Source organism: Lissotriton vulgaris, chromosome 2_1 (assembly GCF_964263255.1).
Source record: "Lissotriton vulgaris chromosome 2_1, aLisVul1.2, whole genome shotgun sequence".
In the NCBI taxonomy this organism is placed as follows: domain Eukaryota; kingdom Metazoa; phylum Chordata; class Amphibia; order Caudata; family Salamandridae; genus Lissotriton; species Lissotriton vulgaris.
In genome coordinates this window covers 1,740,259,854-1,740,283,934 of record NC_141687.1, presented here as the reverse complement: position 1 = coordinate 1,740,283,934, position 24,081 = coordinate 1,740,259,854, and the positions used below count along the sequence as shown (strand labels likewise).

General features: G+C 46.4%; 1 protein-coding gene across 1 annotated transcript in view; it reads right to left on the bottom strand.

The window, feature by feature from the left end:
- The window catches only part of CHID1 (chitinase domain containing 1), a 1,807,841-nt gene that overhangs the window by 1,643,771 nt on the left and 139,989 nt on the right, over positions 1-24,081 (bottom strand). The window contains exon 3 of the mRNA XM_086957742.1: positions 17,264-17,413. Coding sequence (XP_086813868.1) covers positions 17,264-17,413 — 150 coding nt within the window. The remainder of the gene's footprint in view (positions 1-17,263; positions 17,414-24,081) is intronic.

Here is a 24,081-nt window from a genome sequence, read left to right as displayed (position 1 = left end):
AAGACAATGTGTCTAAGCTCGGAAATGCTGAGCTATTGGCTTTGTCAATGCCTGCCTTCCAATTAAAGCATACATAGGTGTCAAGATGCATGCATACGCATGGCTGGTAATCCTGGAATGGATTTACTATTAAAGAACATTCATTCCAAGATGGCCAACGAACCGCACGCATGCTTTGTGACAAATGCGGCATAATGCAGGGGGCATTTTTGATTTACTAACATAACATGGTGAACAGCCATGTTAGGCAGGTTAAATAAAAAAAAATAAGTTAGTTCACGGTGTGCAATGCACTAAAAAGCAAGGAAGCAGCCTGGCATTGCTTTCCAGCTGATGGGTCACTGCAAAAACGTAAAGCATGATGGGGAGCGGAGCAGACAACATTAGGGTCTGGGGAGATGAAAGAGTGAGACAAACTGATGGTAGCAGGTTGAGGGCAGTACCATCAGAGGAACTTAAAAGAGAGAGTGCCTGGGTAGGAAAACCATGGACTAAACTATGTACAGCCACTCTATGTAACATATACACTTTCATGAAGTGTTCCATACACAATGGAAGTCTACTTGTTCTCAACTCCTCTATTTATTACTGGAATTAATATCTCTAACAATTCATTTTGTATGATACGTCAGTTATACTGAATATATTACTTCAGTGAAAAGACGTATCTATTTTTGTGCAATATGCAATTCGATCCACCAGAAAAGTTTTTACAAAATAAAGGGGATCCACCAATTCCATGGACACGTTGAAAGGAGGAGTTCTTCAATTACATGAAGGCAATTTATGGCGAGCGTATTGGAGCAGAGAGGAAGAAAAGTATTCTTTTGACTGCTTAGGGTCAGAAGGACAGATGGTTTTTAGGGCTTTACCTCCAGTTTCACCTGGGGAAGGTGAAGGTAAAGGAACTAAGGTGTATAAAGAAGCACGACTTAGGATAAAGAAGAGATTTAAACCGGTTTCCAACATAGCACTTAATAGATACAAGTTTTATACTCGTGCACAACAGGACGTGGAATAGTTTGATGAATTTATTACTGCTTTAAGATCTTTGTCTATACATTGTAACTTTAGAAGCATGTGTGATGAGATGTTGAGAGATCAAATCATTGTTCATGTTAAGAATAAGAAAACACAAGAACGGCTTTGGGAACTTGGGGATCCTAAGTTATCTGAGGCCATTGCCATTGCTAAATCTTTAGAGCAGTCTGAAAAATGGATGCTCACTGTTAAGAAACACAGTGAGCATAAATCTGATTCGTCTGATGAAGTTTGTGTGGTTAAGCATACAGATGGACAAGTCACTGATAATGTACAATCTGCATCTAATTCTAATAGATTTATCAATCCTGGGTATTTTAAGAGGTTTGATAAATCTGTGATATGTTTTAAATGTGGCAGTAGAACACATGTGCTTCATATGCTGGATGTCCTGCTATCAATAAAGAGTGCAGGAAGTGTGGAAGAATAGGACATTTCTCCACAGTTTGCAGGGATGTCAGGAAATGTGTCCAAAATCCTAAAACGCCCCCTCTATCCTCAGCTTCCACACCATAAACTATGTGCATTGCTCGGTCGTGCAGCGGGCGAGCGCAGCGGGCGCGCCTAAGGCAAGCCCGTCTGCGCCCGTCCTCGGCCGGGCGCGGACCAGGGCCACAACCCCTGTCCGTTCTTCCATTTACCCCATAACCTACAATAAACAATCCCTATCGAACCTATGTCCGATAATAAATGAATGCTGCAGGCACAAAATGGAGGTCATTTCCTCTATTAAATGCCCACACTGTCCATTTCAAACTTGCACACTGATAGGCGACATAGGACGGACCAAGAGCCTCAGAGGAGGTCTATTAAACTGTCGATCCCTCCCTAAACACGCCGTACAAATTTGGAACATGCTCCTAGAAGAGAGCCTTGACGTACTCTTTCTGACAGACATGGCTAGGGGCAGATTCAGATCCTGAGATCATCGAATCCCTTCCACCTGACTTTAGTATAACCAGGGTGGATCGCCCGTCAGGCCGAGGAGATGGCATTGCTGTGATCAGCAGGGCCCCCCTTCTCTGCTCCCTCGAACCTTTGGGAATAGAAAATTGCGAAGCCGGCATATTTGCTCTGAAACTTGGCCCTCAGGACCACATCTCAGGTGTCCTCCTGTATAGACCTCCTGGGACTATGGGAAATTTTAGACCAAGTTTACTAGAACATCTCGCCCACTTAGCGCTGAGACATAGGAAGGTTCTCCTCATGGGTGATTTAAATATTCACCTTGATGATATCCAGCTAAAAGAGGTCACTGACCTAAAGCAGGAATTACTAAACACTAACCTGGTTTTAAAAAACCTAACACCCACACATATTCATGGCCATCTATTGGATCCGGTGTTCGCCAATTGGGAGGGCATCACCACGAATACTCCCAACCCACTTCCCTGGACAGACCATTTTCTAGTCCCTTTTGAAATAAACATTGGAAGTAAGCTTGCCCCCCAATTGAGTAACAATAATAGCTTCCCATACCGCAAATGGAAAAAAAAATTCCCTACCCATTTTCAACGAGATGCTAAGCTTAGGTGGAATGCCGGGAGGCACTGACAGTGAAAGCGCCAATCAAAACTTAGATACCCGAATCCTTGACGCCTTGAACAAGGTAGCCCCTTTATCCACGGTCAAAAAACGATACAGAGCTAGGAGATCGGCACCATGGTACAACACAGATCTGCAGTCGGTAAGATCAGAGTGCAAAAAGCTAGAAAGACTGTGGCGCAAGGATAAGAATGATCAAACCAAACTACAATACAAAACAGCCCAGAGAAACTATCAAAAACAGGTCAGAGCTGCTAAAGCTACCTTCTACGCAAACAGAATTAGTGAGGCAGACTGCTCATCTAGGGATCTCTTTAAAATCTATAAAGAAATCTCTATTGTCTCTCTCTCCAATACTCCGGAAGCTGATTCCATCATGGAATGTAACAAAGTGGCAGCATTTTTTGCAAACAAGGTTAAGAAAATATACAGTAGTAAGCAACAGCAATTGTACAGAGTTCCCCAGAGTAAGCCAACTAAATGGCTCAAACTAACCTTTCTCTCATTGAGTTTGACAGGGAAAGTGAATGATGTGAACCCTTTGCGGAATTAAGGATACCTCACACAAGTCACCAGTTGAACGACTATTGTCATCCCACCCGATGACCGTCCAGCGCCATCATTGGTTTCCTGCTCCTGCGACAGGCTGGCGGTGCAATGCCCGTCGGGCAGCACAAAGTGCTGCACTTTAGCGGAGTTCTTTTATTCCTTTGCCAATGGGTGTGTGAGTGTGAGGGGCCTAAAAAAGTGCAATAGTGAGCGTGAGTTTAGTCTAAAAAAAGTCAGTAGAGTCCATTAGACAAAGTTTTAATAGCATGGCTCACTGCTTTATTAAAAGGAAAATTAAGGGGTATTGAGGCCTGACGGGTTAGGTAATCAAGCCTCATTCAACCCTTAGTGAGAGTGTGGTCGACATGTTTCTTGCCTCTAAGGCAATTCATCAGGAAACAGCCGTTCCCGTATGAAGATCCCACAGGCTGACCTGGTGGGGCCAGAACCAAGTGTGGAGCACCTCATTAGTTGCTGGCAGCAGGCTTCTAGTCACCTACCCCACCCACGTCAAGTTGGTAGCAGGACAGCCGGTCCTGGCCCCACCAGGTCAGCCTGTGGGATCTTCATACGGGAACGGCGGTTTCCGGGAGGTCCATAAAGAAAGGGTGATTCTACGACACTATCCAGGTCGTATATTCGATTCCTCTAATTATTGAGGGATCGCAAGCAATTATATGAGCACTTTTGGTCCTGATGAATTGCCTTAGAGGCAAGAAACATGTCGACCACACTCTCACTAAGGGTTGAATGAGGCTTGATTACCTAACCCGTCAGGCCTCAATACCCCTTAATTTTCCTTTTAATAAAGCAGTGAGCCATGCTATTAAAACTTTTAATGGACTCTACTGACTTTTTTTAGACTAAACTCACGCTCACTATTGCACTTTTTTAGGCCCCTCACACTCACACACCCATTGGCAAAGGAATAAAAGAACTCCGCTAAAGTGCAGCACTTTGTGCTGCCCGACGGGCATTGCACCGCCAGCCTGTCGCAGGAGCAGGAAACCAATGATGACGCTGGACGGTCATCGGGTGGGATGACAATAGTCGTTCAACCGGTGACTTGTGTGAGGTATCCTTAATTCCGCAAAGGGTTCACATCATTCACTTTCCCTGTCAAACTCAATGAGAGAAAGGTTAGTTTGAGCCATTTAGTTGGCTTACTCTGGGGAACTCTGTACAATTGCTGTTGCTTACTACTTCATAGGACAAGTACATTGGACCCCATTAAAAATTGTCCACCCTTGTTCCCCCTCTTTGATACAAATAAGAAAATATACAGCTCTTTCTCCACATATCCTGCGGCTGGAGAAACCTTCACAGAACTAAAGGAATCGGAGATGGCAACTTCAAAACAGAGGCTAGAATACTTTACTGTACCGCCAAGTCAAGAACTTATAACCATCTGTAATAGCATAAAATCGGTCTCGCCGTGTGACCCTGCTCCCCCAAGGGTTATGGGCGCAAGTATAGCCACTTTAGAACCATACATCCGCCATGTCCTGACAACATCCTTTGATTCCCAGACCCTGCCAAGTAACTGGAAAAAGGCAATTGTACTACCTATTAGGAAAAAACCTAATGTAAGCCTTGATGTCCTAGAGAACCAACGACCAATCTCTCTGCTACCCTACACCGCTAAAATTGCGGAGAAAATTGCAAATGTGCAACTTATGGCATATGCGGAGCACAATAACCTCCTACACCCCTCCCAATCGGGTTTCCGAAAAGGCTTCTCTACTGAGACTGCCCTACTAAGAGCCACCGAAACTCTACGTCAAGGAGCGGACGCAGGCCTAACCATGGCACTGGTCATGCTTGACCTTAGCGCAGTGTTCGACACTGTAGCACATATCACCTTGCTACAGTGTCTGAACAGAGGAGGTGTGACTGATAGAGCACTCGGTTGGCTTAAATCGTTTCTGACAGGTAGAAGCTTTCAGGTTCAACGGGGCTCTTTTCAGTCTGAAGAGTGGGTACTGGAACAGGGAGTGCCACAGGGCTCTGCTCTAAGTCCTACCCTTTTTAATTTATATATGTCACCCCTGGCTGAGCTAGTTCAATCGTACGGCGTAGAGATTGTATCCTACGCCGTACGATACACAGCTCTTACTCACCCTCACCCAAACACCGGCTGCTGAAGCCAATACCTTCAGAATCTGCATGCAAGCACTGGCCACTTGGATGGATACGCACTGCCTCAAATTGAACGGATCCAAGACGGAGGTCTTGGTGGTTGGTGGTGATCAACGACTTTGGACTTGTGACTGGTGGCCTAACTGTTTAGACGATATGCCTACACCATGTACTGAAGCCAAAAACTTAGGGATATGGATGGATCCCACACTCTCCTATGAAACACACATCAACCGTTTAGTAGGCAAGTGCTTTGGAGTCCTCAAGACTCTTAACAAAACCCTGGATCTCCTTCCCTTGGAGGCCAGACGCGCCATGACCCAGGCACTGATTACGTCACGCCTCGATTATGGCAATGTCCTTTTCCTGGGAGCCTCTAGCAAAAGCATTGGACGACTCCAGATATTGCAAAATGCTGCAGCCCGCCTAGTGCTTAGACTCCCACGAAGAGCAAACTCCAAAGCCTCCCTGGATGCCCTCCACTGGCTTCCAGTGAACAAAAGAATAAAATACAAAGCACTCCTAATATGTCATCAGATCATATGGCATAAAGCCACCGGCTATCTGACAGGGCTGGTTACCAGGTACGAGCCACGCAGATCACTGAGATCCAGTGGTATGGGCACGCTTGTGACCCACCGCTACAGGAGAGAAAAAAATGGGAGGTCGGTTATTCAGAGTGGCGGCTGCCACAGCATGGAATAAACTTCCCATCGATCTCCGCCTGGAGCCTTCGGAGACTATTTTCCGACGGAAACTTAAAACCCATTTGTTCTCCTTATAGTCTCTTACTGCCCTGTGCTTTTTTTTCGCTCTGTCTTTCACCCCCCCTTATGAGTCTTTTTCCTCTCTCTTAGCGCGGGGACACGCCGAGATGGCGTACTCTATCCATGCGCTCTATAAATGTCTTTATTATTTTTATTTTTATTAAAAGTAAAAGTAGCTTATGTTACTGAGGAGCATGCAAATGTATGTGTGGTGGTGGTGATAGTTGGTATGAGAAGAATAAAGGATTTGTTGTTTATCTTAGTGAAGGAATTTCAATTGTCAATGATTCTGTTGAAGGTCATTTCACAAATAAACCCATTTGTGAAGTGTTTGTTTTAGGTGTAAAACTTGACCTCATGGCTGATTCAGGTTTCCCTTGGACTATTGTTACTAAAGAATATTTTGATGAGCGTTTAGGACTTTTGTTAGATTTTTCAGATATTTTACCATCTGATATATATGCTGTGAGTTTTGAGGGTTCAAAGATTGATATGTTAGGTTTTTTTGTGGTTAATATCACCTTCAAAACCAGGTGTGTTGAAGTTAAATTGTATGTAGCAGTTAAGGGGGTGAATTTGATTGGTTGGAAGGATCAGTGGAAATTTGGGATTATACTTAATCCTCGTGCTAAGGATCCTGTGATGCTAAATGAAACTATTGCTTTTGAGAATATTTCCTCTTATGAATGAAAGAAGACTGATAATATCAAATCAGAATTTAAAGATGTTTTTTCAGATAAGTTGGGTATGATTCAAAACTACTCTCATAAAATAAATCGGGTGTTGTTCCAGTCAAACAAAAGTTAAGGGGAGTGCCGATTAATGGTTTGTCCTGGATCTTCCTAAACGCACCTCAGCCACAGCGGCCAGAAAGCTGTTGCATTGGCTTCCTGTTGAGGACCGCATTCACTTCAAGACCCTATGTATGACATATAGGGCTTTAGCTAAAAACAGTCCCACTGGTGTAGGATCCATCCTGTCCCGCTACACTCCCTCTAGGGATCTGCGTTCCTCTGGCAGACTTCTCCTATCTACCCCCTGTTTCAGGAGAGCGAAATGGGGTGGTAGGGCCTTCTCCACCTTGGCGCCCAAGTGGTGGAATGCCCTCCCGCTGGAAATAAGATCCCTACCCACTCTTCAGGCATTCAGAAGGGCTCTGAAAACACATCTCTTTGCGCAGGCGTATCTGTAGTGGTGTATTGCTTACATTTATGATTTGTTTTGTTAGGCGCCTTGATGCCTTCGGGTTATTGTTTGTGCGGTATACATTTTATTCAATCAATCAATGAATGTTAGGGAAGATCTAAAAAAAACCTTAGATGAATTAGTTTCTGAAAAAATCATTGAACCCATAGATTCTGCGGAGTGGGTTTCTCCCATTGTTTTAGTGAGGAAATCCGATAAAAGTTTGAGGATGTGTGTGGATCTCAGGGCCCTTAATTCTGCCATCATTGTGGACTGCCATCCCATTCCCAATATAAATGAAGTAGTTTCTATGTTGGAGGGTGCCAAGGTTTTTTCCACGCTCGATTTAAGATCGGCCTATCATCAAATTCCTTTTACAGCGGATTCTAATAAACTTTTATTTCGCATTCTGAAAAAAATCAACAGTGCACAGAATAAAGTAGCAGCAATTACACTTCCCACCCCCCCCACCCCCACATAGGCTCTGAAGCACCAGTCAGTTGGAAAAATGCCAACATCCAGTGCCCCAGGGTACCCATTACAATCTTCCCCGTGCATCCCATAGCCATCAGCGCTCTCAGAATTTTCTCTACAACCCACGCCCCCAGTTCCTCCCCCTACATCCCACCCTCCAGACCATGGTGCTGCCTCCATTTGGACCAAACTTTCCGGAATTTTTTGGGGCAACCCCTGGATTTGTACGGCACTCTCTCGACTGCCATATATAGGTCCAGCCCCCTCCTCCATTATTCTAGTTCCGGAGATTCCGGCATCCCCAGTACTTAGCGGTATCTCTTTTGGCTACCACCAATGCCAGGACAAGAAAGATGGTGAGTGGTCGGGTTAGGTCTACCTCAGTGGTCAAGCCAAGTAATGCCAATTTTGGGTCTCGAGGTAGTGTGGCCCCCAAAACCTCCTCTAACTCCTAGAAGACCTGCGCCCAGTATGCCTGTATTTTATCACACGCCCAGATCGTGTGGTAGAAGTCCCCATCAGATTGACAGCACCGAAGACATCATGCGTCATCCACTCTTCCCATCTTTGCAAGGCGTACTCTATCACAATAGGCTCTGTGTAATATCTTGAATTGAATAAGGCTCAGTCGCGACTTGATAGCCACCTCCCGGGGATGCATTAATACTAGCTCCCAGTCCAGGTCCTCCAACTCCCCGACCTCGGCCTCCCACCGCTCGCTAAGACGTGTCAGGTCTCCCAGCATATTATTAGTTAGGGTTTTATATGTGAGGGAGACCGCCTTCCCAGTTATCTGCTCCTGGAGGAGCCGCCCCTCCAATGCTGCATACTCCGGTATGTCAGTAAGCTCGACTTTTTGGGCTCGCCATGCGTGTCGTAGTTGGATATATTTGAATAGTTGCGTGTCATGAAGGCCAAACTCGGTTTTAAGGACGTGGAAGGACTTCAACTCTCCCTTAGCTATTATGTCTCCGATAGTAGAGATCCCAATATCGTCCCATCTCCGGAAGCCCTTCAGTTTGTTCAGTTCCGCCAACCATCGGCAGTGCCACAGCGGGGTCTGTCGCGTGAGTTTCTTTTCCCATCCCATACGTTTAGTGGCCCTGGCCCACGCTGCAAGCTTGAGAGACGTCGCCGGTAGGAGCGGGGCTCTTCTGGTGCCACCGTAGAGATAGTAGAGCACGTTATTTGACGACATCGTGGCTCTTTCTAGGGCATATGTTGGGTGGTTTGCCGGGGCATGCAACCAATCATTGATGGGCGTCAAATGTTCCGCCCAATAGTAGGCCTCAAGGTTGGGCAGTGAGATTCCCCCACTATATTGATGCCTTTGGAGCGTGGTCAGGGCCACCCTAGGGTGTTTGCCCAGCCAGAGAAATAACCTTAGGTCGGCGTGGATCTTAGCGAAGGTCCCAGTCGGGAGTGGGTAGTACTCATTTTGGAGGGCATATAGAGATTTCGGTAGGGTGATCATTTTATACATGGCCGCTCGGCCCTGCAGTGTGAGTGGTAGCTGCCTCCAGCGGTCCATGTCCGCCACTGCGTTGAGCATGATCTGTCCCAGATTTCTCTGGAATGGCGCGGTCCTATCTAGTGTAATATAGATCCCCAGGTATTGAAAGCCGTCTGTGGTCGTCAGCAGTCTCTCTGGGAGCCTGCCCCATCTGTCCTGTCTCCCCGGGTCATATAGGATGGATTTGTGCCAGTTTATTCTATGGCCCGCCTGCCCGCCGTATTGCTCCAATTCCTGGAATAACTCCGGGATAGTGGTCTCCGGTCGCGTAATATATAACAAGACATCATCCGCATAAAGTGAGATTTTTTCTTGTGCAGGGACCGAATTGGTGCCCATGAAACCAGAGATGCCCTCATTTTGCCGTATCCTGGCTGCTAGGATTTCTATGGTAAATGTAAATAGGAGGGGGGACAGGGGACAGCCCTGTTGGGTGCCTCTTCGGATCTGAAATTCCTGCGACAGCGTCTGGTTCACACGTACCTTCGCCGTCGGGGCAGTATACAGGAGCCGGACCCATTTTACAAAGTTCGGCCCAAAGCCAAACCGGTGAAGGACCACAATGAGGAAAGGCCAGTGCACTGCGTCGAAAGCTTTCTCGGCATCCAAGGATAGGAACCAGTGCGGCTCCTCCCATGCCTGGACTTCCTGCAGCCAATTATGGGTGCGACTGAGGTTCAGTTTGGTGGCCCTGTCGGGCAAGAAACCTGATTGGTCGGAGTGTATAAGGTCTGAAATGACTGCCCTGAGGCGGGTTGCTAAAATGGTTGCTAGCATTTTCACCTCCGTATTAAGGAGGGAGATAGGGCGATAAGACCCACAGTCCTCCCGCGGCTTGCCCTCCTTATATATCGGTACAATCGTCGCCATGGCGCCATGGAGCACCCCCTCCTGACAAGCCCCAACAAAGAGGCCCAAAAGATGGCGTGTCAAGAGGTCCGCTGAGCGCTTGTAACGACCGGATTCTCAGACCAGATAGAATCAGCTCATCAGAGCACCACCAACCCAGCCGAAACGTAACCACTTCCCTCCTTAGGACCTATTTACAAAAGGTATCTATGTCTCCTACCTAAGGATGGGGAATTAGCAATGAACATGCATAAGTTTTCTACAATATCACACTCACACCAGCTAGTCTCGCGGCAACCCGGGCCCAGACTAGTCTACCCTAAGGCAGTTCTGATTAGTTACCATTACACACTGACCACAATCAGCGCTCGCCCAAGCCACAATCCTGTGGGTATAGGCACCAGTGTCCCCCCTGGTGTTCTCTTACTTACACTCCAAGCCACAATCCTGTGGGTATAGGCACCAGTATCCCCCCTGGTGTTCTCTTACTTACACTCCAAGCCACAATCTTGTGGGTATAGGCACCAGTGTCCCCCCTGGTGTTCTCATTAACGCCGCTTACCAACGATGATCACTTTCCTATAAATACCATTAGGAGGGATCTTTCGTTATCTACTAGGGATATGATACTACAATATTATAAATCACGCAACGGTTTACCAAATTAGATGATGTACAACTTATCCTTCACTTCAAGGGCCCCTCTCTCCCTCATTGCTCAGTCATCTCTTACCTGATCGGGAATTGCGTCCGTTCATGAAAACAATGTCTGACAAGAAGAACAGGTTACCCTGATTGTACAAGAATAAAAGGCACATGCTGGTTCACTAAGAACTGGGGTACTTTATTATAATAACCATAACAATATAATACTATACTATACTATAACATATAGCCTGCAAAGGAAAATGAAAGGTTAGAATGTGCACACTAGGAGGAAAAGGGTCGACATCACCTGATTAATATGAAGTCTGGATTCAGCAGTCATCTATGTTCCCTTCTCGTCTGTGCCTTGGCTCGTCTTAAGGTCACACTTCTGCAGTCACGGATACACGTCTGCACCGCTATGCTCTGTCTTCTCTACTTCCCTCCAAGTCACTGGAACCTTCCTCTCATTAGCTGCTTTCTCTCTGGCTGTTCTGCACTACTCCTCTCTCCTCTCAATCACGGACCATCTTCACTTCTCGGCTTCGATCCTATAACTCAGTTTCAGCCACTCGGGTATTCGTTCCCTTAACTAACTGCTTCACTCTTTATGCTCTGATCTTAATGTCAATGCTCGCCAGCTGCTCCAACTAAAATGTCTTCAATCTTTCTAAGAGAGTATCAGCTCTTCGATCTTTCTCAGACTTTAAAATGGCGACTGTCTGCCCTGAAGTAATTAATGGCATTGATGCTAACGGCTAGCTGCCACCTACGGACGGACTCCCTGACTGCTTCATGCTTTCACTAATATGGAAGCTCGTTCCTTCATGGAAAGTTACGGCCAGTAACCTGCCGCCCACCAAATTCTTGTACCTCCCCGTACCAAGGACACGTTCCCAGCCGGCCGGCCTGATGTTGTGTCGTCGGAGTGGAGAAAAATACAGTCTTTCAATAAGGGCCAGCCTGAGCCGGTTCTCTCCAAGCGAACAACACCTCGTAACTAAAACATTACATTTGACCTAGAAGCATCTCAAGCTGCCGGGGCAGAAAGAAAGATGGAGTCTCTCCCGTTTGAGGCCTACAAGGCCCCAAATAAGCATAACTCCATAGAAGGTATACTAACACTCTTGCAAAAGGACGGATAATCACTAATACTAATGAATCTGTCCCCTAACATAAGTTTATAAGCCCTGATCTAAGGAAAAGGGTACGGAACTGTATCAATACGCCTTGTGAATAGGCCCGGTCTACGGTTCCAATCCTCGCACTAGAATGATAGTAGACTGAAGTCACCTCCAATCATCTTCCCTCAAAGGAGGGCCGAAAAAGTCGGTCAGAACAGCGCTTAAAAAATTCGGCCGGGAAACCATTCGGGCCCGGGGTTTTGCCCGGTCGCAACCTAGCGATTGCCTCTCTAATATCGTTCGATGTTAGGTCTGCCTCCAGTCCTATCCGCGCCTCTTCGGTCAGCTCCGGGAGGTCCACCCTTTCCATATATTGTGTCGCGTCCTCACAAGTTGCCAGGTTCCTAGCCTCATAGAACTGCTCATAATGAGTAGCGAATGTGTCCGCTATCTCCGTGTCCGTGTGAACCAGTATCCCATCCACTCTGCGTACACGGTCTACCCACCTGGCCGCCCGTTCCTTCTTACTGAGCCACGCCAGTAGTTTGCCTGATTTATCCCCCACATCATAGAGTCGGTGGAGGGTGGAGGGTCTTTGCCTCATTAGTCGCTAAGTCTCGGTATTGCCTCTGGGCGTCAAGGAGCTTTCTCAGAGCATGAGCAGATCTGGACTCCTGAAACTCTCTCTCCCGCTCTAGGATCGTCCTTTCCAGGGCGGAGACCTCAACTTGGAGCTTACGTCTCTCGTCTCCCAGTCTGCCCCGTATCCTATCCCTCAAGACCGGCTTCAGGGCTTCCCAGAAGGTGACGCTTGACTCCACTGTGCCTTCATTTTCAGCAATGTATACCTTGATATCCGCGCGGATACCTCGCAGTATTGCAGTGTTCTGTAGGTCCCAGGCTGCCAAGCTCCAATTTCCTCCCGTTGCACCCCGGGCACGTCCTACCCTTACCAGAAGTCCAGGCGTGAGAACACCTTATGCGCTCCTGAGTAGTATGAGTATTCCTGTAGCGTGGGGTGCAACCACTTCCAGGCATCGGTGAGTCCTAGATTCTCTACCTGGGTGGCCAGGGCAGTCTGGCGATCGGCGTTGCCTGTCCCCCCTGACCGATCTAGGGCAGTGCACATAACCTCATTAAAATCCCCCGCTACCACCTGGATGGTGTCCGCCGTGTCCAATAAAATGGTTGCCAGGGCTGTCAGCGTTCGTTTGGGCGGCGCGTAGACCGAGATCAACGTGTAGGTGCGCCTATGCCAAGTCCCCTGCACACCCACGTAAGTCCCCTGTGTGTCGATCCACGTGCGTGTAATGCAGAATGGGGAGTTTTTTTTTTAATAAGGACTGCCACCCCTCTAGAGTCTGAGGTGTACCCTGCATGCGCTAGGACTCTATGCCTAACCCTGTCAATGAACGCACATTGGGTACCCCTGAGATGGGTCTCCTGTAGATGGGTCACGTCTGGGTCCACCCTCTTAATGTAGGCGTTCACTAGACCTCTTTTTATTTTAAAGCCCAAGCCATTGACGTTCCACGTCAGGATACTAACTCCCCTAGCTCCCTCTTGTGATGTGTCTACAGTACCCGCCATTTAACGAGGCGCTAGTGAAATGTGAGTGATTTCCAGCATGCATATGCGGTGTGGGTGGTCCACGAGTATGTGTCAGTAAATCTAGTGGATTGGAATGTGTGCTCTTCCCCTTGTGTACCCGCCACGCCCCGTCTCAGCATGCCCTGTTGTACATTCTTCACTAGGATGTATCCTCCATGTGGCTGTAGTCCCTGGCATGTCCCAGTGGTGTGTGGGCTGAAAGTGTGTTGCTGAGTTATCTCAACTGTTACCCCCCTCTCCCATCCCCCTCTCTCGTGCCCCAACCTGAGGGAATTCAAAACACCCCCCCCCCGAAGTCCCCCTCCCTCCCCACCTTCCTCCCCATCCAGTCGCATCCTAACGTAGGACAGAACTATCCGTAGGAGCAGGTTTTTACAGCGGATTCTAAATGTCTCACAGCCTTTATCACTCCCCAAGGCTTATATCAATACACAAAAATGCCGTTTGGTATAGCTTTGGCGGCCTCAGTATTTCAAAGAGTTATGTTTAACATTTTCAGAGACGTGGAGCGTTTTGTCAAGTGTTTTCAGGATGACATTTTAATTTATTCTAGCAATGATGAGGAGCATGTTGTACATTTGCGTTCTGTATGTGACAAATTGAGGGAGAATGGTTTGACTTTGAAGTCAAGTAAAAGAAAATTATTCCAAACCTCAGTTGAATATCTAGGTCATACATTATCGGGGGATGGTGTTGTACCTAAAAAATCCAATGTAGAAGGTATAAGAGAAGCTCCTCCTCTCAGTAATAAAGATCAGTTACTGTCATTCGCAGGAATGTGCGAATATTACAGTAAATTTGTGAACAATTTTGCAACCAAAATGGAACCCCTTAGGAAACTTCTTAGGCATGGTAATCTTTTTGTTTGGGAAAGTGAACAACAGTCTGCTTTTGAGCTTATTTAGTCAGATATTTTGCATGTCCCCACACTCAGACCTTTTTGTTTGAACAAAACATGTACAATTACAGTTGATGCCAGCATGTATGGCATTGGTTCTGTGTTGTCTCAAGCCTATGGCAAGGAAGAATGGAATGTGCGTTTTGCATCTCGCACTCTTAATGAAACTGAACGCAGGTATGCTGTCATAGAGAAAGAGCTTTTAGCTTGTGTGTGGGCGATCGAACATTTTAGGAACTATATTTGGGGCAGTAAGTTTGTGTTAATAACGGATCATAAACCTTTAGTTAATATTCTTTCTCCAGGAGGTGGGTGGAATTCTACTGCACGCATTTCCAGGTTGACTTCTAGACTACAGGAGTCTTGCTTTACACCCAAGTTTGTTCCAGGTAAAAAGAATGTTGTTGCAGATTTCATGTCTCGTCATCCTTATCAAACATCTTGCAGCAATATTGTGGATGATACTGATGTGGTCACTTGTTTACAAGATGTATTATTAGGTTATTTTGATGAAATTTCTGAAGAAACTTCGGAATCTGCAGATAATCAAGATCTTCCTCTACAGACTATTAAAAAATATATTTTAGAGGGTTGGCCTGATAAGAAAATTTGACAGAAAACTTCATGTCAATTTTCAATGTTTTTAGTGAGTTAGACCTTGAGAACAATTTAATTTTTAAATCTGGAAAATGTGTACCACCTTTTGCCCTGCAAAATGTTATTTTGGAATTGGCACATAAAACACACCCAGGAATGTCTGCAATTTAACGGTTAATAAGAAATTATTTTTGGTGGCCAGGTTTAGATCGGATGGTTGATCGTAAAGTAAGAGAGTGTGCAGTTTGCATGGAAAATGAGAAAATGTAAAGAGTTAATGTTCCTCCTTTGAAGAATACCTCCTGGCCCATTGATCCTTGGAAAAAAATAGCATTTGATATTTCTGGTCCTTTTATGTGTCTTCCAAGTGATTCTCGCTATGCTTTTGTACTGGTGGACTACCACTCTAAATGGCCGGAGGTAAAATTTGTTTCTTCTGCCTCTACCAATATAGTTATAGAGTTTTTTAAATAAGTTTTTTCTAGAGAGGGTTGTCCTTCGACAATTGTCACCGATAATGGGGTTCAACTTACCTCATTAGAGATGGAGAATTTTCTTAAACTACATAACATTAAACATCATACTTTGTCTGTCTATGAACCTCGTGAAAATGGTTTAGTAGAACGCTTTAATAGGGTTTTGAAAGGGTTTGTTTCTGATGTTTTTAAGTCTGGTAGCAATTGGAAAAATGTATGGAGAGAAAAACTTTGGCTTTATAGGATTACTTCGCACTCAACCACTGAGGTTAGTCCTTTCCGTCTTCTCAAAGGGCGAGATCCTGCTTCTACTATTTGTCCTTGGTGGTTCAGAGATAAATGTTCTAATAATTTGTTTTCAAAGGAGTTGGTTGAAGAGGTTGCTCAAAAAGTTGAAAGTAAACAAGCTAAAACAAAATTGTGGTATGATAATAGATGGAATGTTAAAACTCCAAATTTCTCTGTGGGTGATTGGGTTAGAATTAAAAGACCAGGTTTTATAACAAAATGTTCCAATAAATTTGGCAAACCAATGAAAGTTGTAAGGGTGTTTAACAACAGTTTTATCATCCAAGATGGCAAGTTGTGGAACATCAACCGGGTTGCTAAATGTCCCATTGTTCATCATACCATTTATCCCAATGCACAACAGGTAACAAAGGAGTCGGTTGCATTTAGAGTCAAGACATCTTTTCGACCAAGATGTGTTCCCAAGAAATTTGATGACTATGTTTCTTAATCTATATATATATATTTTTTTTTTTTAATGAAAGGAGATGTGTTACATCTTCATTCACATGTTGTTATTATGCTCTACCTTTAAGCCTTTATTGTTATGCTTTGAGTTCGCTTTAGAATCTAACAGGCTGCTAGGCATCAGGCCAGTTAGTCTGTTCCTGTATACCAAGTAGCTGCATTCTCTGTTGCTGTGCTGCTGATAATAAATGTTCTTCAAATCATCAAGCTGTTCCTGTGCAATTTCTAACAGAGGGGACTGACACAAAGCCCACTCTATGCATGTTGGAAACAATAGGCCTGGTCAACAGACAGCTATAGTTGTCTCTAACTGAGGCTTAAAATGTACTTAAGCACCAACCAGGAAATGTAATAGCCAACCTGTTGTTGGACATAGTTGATACAAACAGGAGGTATCCAAAAAAACGAATCACTGTAGAAAAAACAGTGACTTCGAGTGGATACTTTTAATTGTCTCAGCAAAAAGTACAATAAATATCTACATTACTGGGATATGTCTGGTGTATCAGTCGACTAACGCATCCAGTTCAGTTATCTGTGTTTGACCATATGGTCACCTGCAGGGTTCACTTAGTCTTTCATTATTCGGAGGTCGATAAAATAAGTACAATTAGGTTGGGCGGCTATAAACATTTGTTATTTAGTAGCAAGGTGCCCCATGAGTTGAATAAATGCTTTACAAATTTAAGGTATCTTTTGGGGACACACATTAATGATGGTAACCTTAAATGATTTGAGGGGGGTTCCATCACAATAAGAAACTAGTATCTTGGCACGTGGTTACAGAAAAGTAACATAGTGCAGAATGTGCCCGATTACATTTTACATATCCCTTTTCCTATAGACACTGCCTGTATGTGGCAGGAGCTTTAAGAAATGAACATGTTTTGGCAAAGACCTGTAGCCGGCTTGAAGCCCATGCACAACGAATCCCCAGTAGACAGATGCACAGAGGAGGTCCTTTGTGAAGTTCTGCAGTTCCAGGCCCAGGCCCTCTTCAGATTTTGAAAGCTAAAGGAGGGTTGGTGGGAAGGAAATGAGAAACATGCAGCTGGAATCCATTCAACACACAAGTGAATATGAGACACACTCACCGGTGTAACATATCCTAGCACATCTCCAGGGAAGTTACGATTCTTCACGCTCTTAGCACAGTAGCTCTTATGTTCCAACACAATATCTTTTGCTTTTGGATCTGTAACCACTAAACCCCGATCTTGTGCAGGATTATCAGAAAAGCGAGTCTAGAAAAGAAAACCATTAGATGGGTAAAAATCTTGACCCACACCATTTTAGGTGTCTGCCATCAACATTGCCAAGAAGGTTTGAGTGTATGCAGCCCTTTCCGCTGGATACAGCATACCAAAAATAAAGACTAGCATTGCAACATTTTATATAGTTAAAGACATCTTTATAAATCCGCTGTTTTAAAAAGCAGTGGCTGACTATTCAGGATGGGACAAGAAAATTGTGGTCCTCACTTTTCCTTTTTCAGTCCTGCCTGAAGGCGAGGTGGGCCCATCTGAACATGGATTTCAAGTTCCTTCAGTGCTAAACCGTACAATAAATATTTAAAACTGGCCTTTACAGATTTTCTTTTTAACCCCTGCCTATTCTTGTCGATATCTATACTTTCGAAGATGATAGCATCCTGTTTAGAAGAAAATATATATCAACCCATGGAGGCAATGGCAGACAATAGTACTTCTGGTGGAGATATTCAGCATCGACTGGAGCATAGAGAAGGAGTAGTTTCTGTCCTGTAATCCAGTTCTATAGTAGGGGTATCTCTGTTATAGTCATAATCTAGTGAATAGTCCCGCCCATGTGCGCGGACCCCGGAGCAATCAAAAATAATCTCTTAAGGTGTCAAAAAATGCAGAACTGCACAGACACTTAAGAGAGAATTTAAAGACAGATAATGCAGCCTATATCCACAGGCTACACGGTCCAGTACTTCTACTAGAAATTCCACCAAAAACCCACAACAGCACAGCCTTTCCAGATTTCTCCACAGAGAAAAACTTTCCTTTTTCAGCAAAACCCTCTGGGATGATAGAGAGGAAGGAATGGACAGAAAAGCCCCATAGGCTGCCATTATGTGGCTCAAAACAGGATACTGTGCCTTTAAGAGAATCTTCCAGAACTCTCTCAGTATCCCAGAATGCACAGCAGGTCCCTCTTACTTTCAGTTCTTTTTGAAGGCGTAACACGCCAGACCTGTAGCATTCCGTACATAATATCTTTCTCCACCGGGGAGGAGGGCGGGCGCTTAGGACTATAACAGAGATACCCCTTCTACAGAACTGGAGTTACAGGACAGAAACTACTCCTTCTGTAGTAGGGGATCTCTGTGTATAGTCATAATCTAGTGAATAGAATGGCAAGCCCATCCCCACATCAAAGCGGCGGTGGAGAGAATAGAATGAACACCACTACTGTGCGAACAGATTTCGCAGCGAAGCCTGCCCAACCTAAGCATCTGTCCTGGTATCACTGACCAGACAGGAATGCTTATCAAGGTATGGACCAACATCCAAGTGGCGGCCTTGCAGATTTCTGCAATAGGAACATTACGAAGCAAAGCAGAAGTGGCAGCTTTGTACCTTGTGGAATGAGCCTTAGGTTTACCCCCTAAGGTCTTATCAGCCTTCTGGTAACACAATTGTGTACAGGACACAATCCACCTCGAGATGGACTGTTATGAGGTAGCAAGACCGGTCCTGATTGAACCATAATTAATAAACAATTGGTCTGACCTAAGAATATCTTTGGTTCTATCCAGATAAAATTTAAACACCCTCCTACATCCAGGGAATGCAGAGGCCTTTCCGCTGGAGATGAAGGATTCTGAAAAAAACGTAGGTAAAGTTATAGTCTGGTAAACATGGAAATCAGAGAAAACTTTAGGAAGAAAGATAGGGAGAGTACGCAGAACAACCGTAGCAGCATGAAATACAGCATAAGGTTCTTGGCAACACATCGCCTGAATTTCACTCACCCTGCGGGCTGATGTGATGTTCACGAGGAACGCAGCCTTCCAGGACAGATGCTGCAACAAAGCTTTATGAATAGGTTCGAAAGGCTCCTCCATCAATCTGGACAGCACCATTCAAGTCCCATGAAGGCGAAGGAAGCCAGACAGGAGGGAACACTTTCTTCCAGCCTTCCAAAAAGTCCATGATCACAGGGATCTGCAAGAAGGAAGTCTGTGAAGGGCATTTCCTGTCGGCAGACAGCGCAGCAAGATGAACCTTAATGGAAAGAACCTTAAGGCCAGACTGCGCCAAATATAGAAGATACGGAAGGATGACATCTTCCTTACACGTCATTGGATCATAGTTCTTGGACTTGCACCAGATGCAGAATCCCTTCCACTTGTAAGCATAGGACGTCCTAGTGGAAGGTCGCTTAGCCTCCTTCAGTATGTCCATACAATCTCATGGTAGATTCAAATGGCCATACTGCACTCGCTCAGGAGCCATGCGGCCAAACTCAAAGACGAGAGGTTGGGGTGCAGCATCTGCCCCCCGAACTGCGTGAGAAGGTCCGGCCTGCACGGCAGCCGTATGTGCGGAAGGAGAGACCGGTGAAGCAGGTCCGTGAACCAACACTGCCTGGGCCATTCCGGGGCCAACAGGATCATCCGTGACCTGGACTGGGACAGCTTGATGAGCACCGCCGGAATCAGGGGAATGGGCGGAAAAACGCACAGAAAGCTGTTAGACCAGTCAATCCATAGCGCATTCCCCAGCGTCCCCTGCTGGCAGTACCTGGAGGCGAAGTCGCGGCATTTGCGAAGACTTCTCCTAGTACTTCGTTGTTCATGACCCATTTGTGGCTTTCCTGAATAGATCTGCTCAGCGCGTCCGCCTGAACATTCTGCACACCTGGCAGGTAAGACGCCGTTATCGTCACTCTTCTGGCTAATAGCCAGTGCCAGATCGCCTGCGCTTCCTGTGACAGTGTGCGTGATCTCGCGCCCCCCTGCTTGTCGAGGTAAAACATCGTGGTCGTATTGTCCGACCGCACAAGCAAGGAGTCAGTCTGGAAGGACAGATGAAAGGCCTTCCGTGCCAAGTGAATAGCTCTGAATTCCAGGAAACTGATGTGAGACGTGGACTCTGTCGGAGACCACGCTCCCTGGATCTGTAGATGGTCTGAATGCACTCCCCAGCCCAGGAGAGACGCATCCGTAATGATAGTCCGAGTCGGGAAGTCCCTGTGGAAAGGAACCCCTCTGAGGATATTCTCTGCTGAGCACCACCATCTCAGGGACAGTTGGGCGTGAAGAAATTACTGAATCCGGTCGTCCATACACCCTTACGTCTGGTTCCAGTGGTCCTCCAAACCGTCCTGTAGCGATCACATGTGTAGGCACGCATGCGGAGTGAGGAAGGTACAAGAGGCCATCGATCCCCGTAGAGAAGACCTCGTCCTCACTGTTGTAGATGGAGCAGCTAAGAGAGCCTGAGCCTTCCAAAGGATGGATAAGTGTTTCTCCTCCGAGGGAGACACGCTAGCCGACATCGTATTGGAGGCTCCCGAGTACTGCAGGCGCTGTACCGGGATCTGGACAGACTTGGACAGATCTATGTGCAACCCCAGACGGTCCGGCAGGACAGTCGTCCTGTTGAAGTACAATTGTGCTTCCTGGAAGTTGGAGGCTTAGAGCAACTAATCGTCCAGGTATGGGTAGACAAACACCTTGTTACGTCTCAAGTGCGCTGCTATCACAGCCATGCATGTCGAAAAAGTCCTGGGTGCAGACTTCAATCCACACAATAGTACGGTGTACTAATAGTGATTGGTGCAGACGAGGAAGCGCAGGAATTTCCGATGTTTACAAGGAATGGGCACCTGGAGGTACGCATCCTGCAGGCCTATAGTGCACAGCCATCCTCCTCTTTGTAGCTTAGGATAAATACGGCACAAAGGCTGCAACCCTCCGTTTGCTTAACGCAAAACCAGAATGGGCCTGAACTCGATCTGGTCCTCCTCTCTCCCTGAAAGCACCATGACTACAGACCTTCTCTTAGAGACCGAAGGACGTATTATCTCCCTGCTTCCCAACAGGGTAACGGCCTCTGCTCGGCACTCGTGCAGCTGGAACTGCGAGTGAACCGGTGGAATTGATGGAGGAGGGTTGACAACGAAGACTTCTAGACCCGGCCGGCCTTTGTTCGCCGAGGAGCATCAAGCTCTCCCGCGTATGCGTACAATATACTTGTGAATTATTAAACGGCAGCCCGGGACCACAGACAAATTCTGGGAGGAAAAGACGCCGCTAGAAAGGGTGGAAGGCCTTAAGCCGTTCTCCACGCCCCAAGCCTACAGCCTTCAAAAATCTCCGATTTTCATGCGGACCACTCACTACCCTCATGGCCGCCCAAGGGGTGCCCAAAGAACGGGAGAGTAGAAGCACACCACTGAGCCGCAGGCTGCAGAGACGTCAGACGAATACAAGTATGGCAACGTAGGACAAATCCACCATACCTGGGGGTCGGCAGGAGAGAAAAACTCCACTCCGACACCGATGTTTAGATCTGAAACTATCAGGCCCTTAGACTATCTCTTGTAAGGCCTCCCTCCTGTCTCTCGGCAGGGGAACCACAAATCGGTGGAGAAACAGCCCACACAGGGGTCTTACCACAACGGCCCAGCAACAGCGGGCCACAGCATGCTGTCTGCATGCCGCCACCCCTGTGACCAAGTCAGGAGTACGGTCGAAGCCAGAACCTCCTGGCAGGTGTTAGTGGACGAAAGTTAAGTACCGCCAACCAGTTAAGAGGAGGAGAGAGCCTCCCCGTACTCATGGAAGAAGCCTCCCTGGCATCAAGGCACGGGGGGTTCGCAGACCGAGGGGTCAAAGGCCCCTGGGGTCGTGGGTGGGAGAGGGATTCGAGAGAATTCCGAAGCAACCCCGGTGGTCACACCAGTGGTGGCAGAGTAGGAGGCGACCCACGCTGAGTAGGTATGCGAATACTCAAAACTAAGCAAAAGGACCAACGTCCCCCGCTTACATGTGGTAAGTAGCCACAGACTCCCCATCAGAAGGGTTCCTCGACGCTGATCAACTGAACGGCGTTGTGAGTGGCGTTGCCAAGAACACAAAGTCCACTCCTACGAAGGGAGGCTCACCATTGAGCGAGGCCTGGAACAAGACCCAGGCGTCAAGCGCCGGCAAGTATTCCGCGGCTGTAACCCATGACGTCGACCTCACTAGGACGTCACCATCACTAAGACAGTGACTGTCTCTACGACATTGCTGTACATCGACATTAAGCAGCACTGCACCGAGACGCCAAGCAATCCATAACGGTGAAGTCTGGCCTAATGGAAGATAGGGGAGCTAAAGCGACCAACGCCCCAAAAGGAGCATCACTGCTCCTTTACGTCGAGCCTCACTGCTCCTCTACGTCGAGCCTCACTGCTCCTCTACGTCGAGCCTCACTGCTCCATGACGGCGAGCCTCACTGCTCCATGACGGCGAGCCTCACTGCTCCATGACGGCGAGCCTCACTGCTCCATGACGTCGAAGCACTCCATGACGTCGAGGCACTCCATGATGTTGAGGCACTCCATGACGTCGAGGCACTGACCGGAACCGCGTCATAGCTCAGACGTGCTCCTACTGGGGAGAACCCCAGAGGACATACCCTCTCCTCACCCAGAGGCTGAAGATGCCTTCAAACTCCCCTGCTCCAAACCTGGGAGCCGAAGCCTCGTAGAAAAGAAATTACAGAGAAGACAGGTGTCAAAAGACACAGGCAAACACAGAATATAAACCCTGTGAGCTTCAGCTTTGGTCCTTAATTCAGCTGCAGACAAAGCACTTGTCAGACAGAAATAGTACCAAGACAAGAAGACTGCAGAAATTCTGCCAAAAAACCACAGCAGAATGTAGCTTAAGACCAAAGACGTCGAGTGAAGCTGCAAAAACACAAAATTATCACAAAAATTGAATAAAACAAGCTCAAAAAAGAAGAGCTAATGCTCCAGGGTCCTGCTAGCAGGAGCCGGAAAAAAGAACTGAAAGTAAGAGGGACCTACTTTGCATTCTGGGATACTGAGAGAGTTCTGGAAGGTTCTCTTAAAGGCAAAGTATCCTGTTTTGAGCCACATAATGGCAGCCTATGGGGCTTGTCTGTCCATTCCTTCCTCTCTATCATTCCAGAGGGTTTTGCTGAAAAAGGAAGGTTTTTCTCTGTGGAGAAATCGGGACAGGCTGTGCTGTTGTGGGTTTTTGGTGGAATTTCTAGTAGAAGTACTGGACAGTGTAGCCTGTGGATATAGGCTGAATTATCTGTCTTTAAATTCTCTCTTAAGTATCTGTGCAGTTCTGCATTTTTTGACAATTTAAGAGATTATTTTTGATTGCTCCTGGGTCCGCGCACATGGGCGGGACTATTCACTAGATTATGACTATACACAGAGATCCCCTACTACAGAAGTACTGTATGGACCTCCACATGTCTGTAATTTCCTACCTATTGTGTCTGTACTATTGTTAGCCCCTATTTATGTGGGGAGGAATGGCTTGGTTTTAATAACCAGAGAGACAGGCACATCGCCTATGTGTAGACAACCTGCTAACCGTGACTCTACAGTGCATAACAAGTGTGATAAGAGACACCATTCACACAAAAAACATGTTTTTGTATATTAAATATCTGTCACTCATTATGCAAGTTATTTAAGTATTAAATAGTACATGTTGATGGTTAACCATACATTTGTTCATCTTTGAAAAACTGCAACATTTAAAGTATGCACTAAACCAAGCTTCTCCATTGAGCAGCTCGTTAGCTACTGATAGCTCTCCACCTGACTGTGAAGCACTCCTGCGTGCATCCCAGCCTAGTACATACGAAGCTCGGTGGAATATATATATTTATATCACAATTGAGTG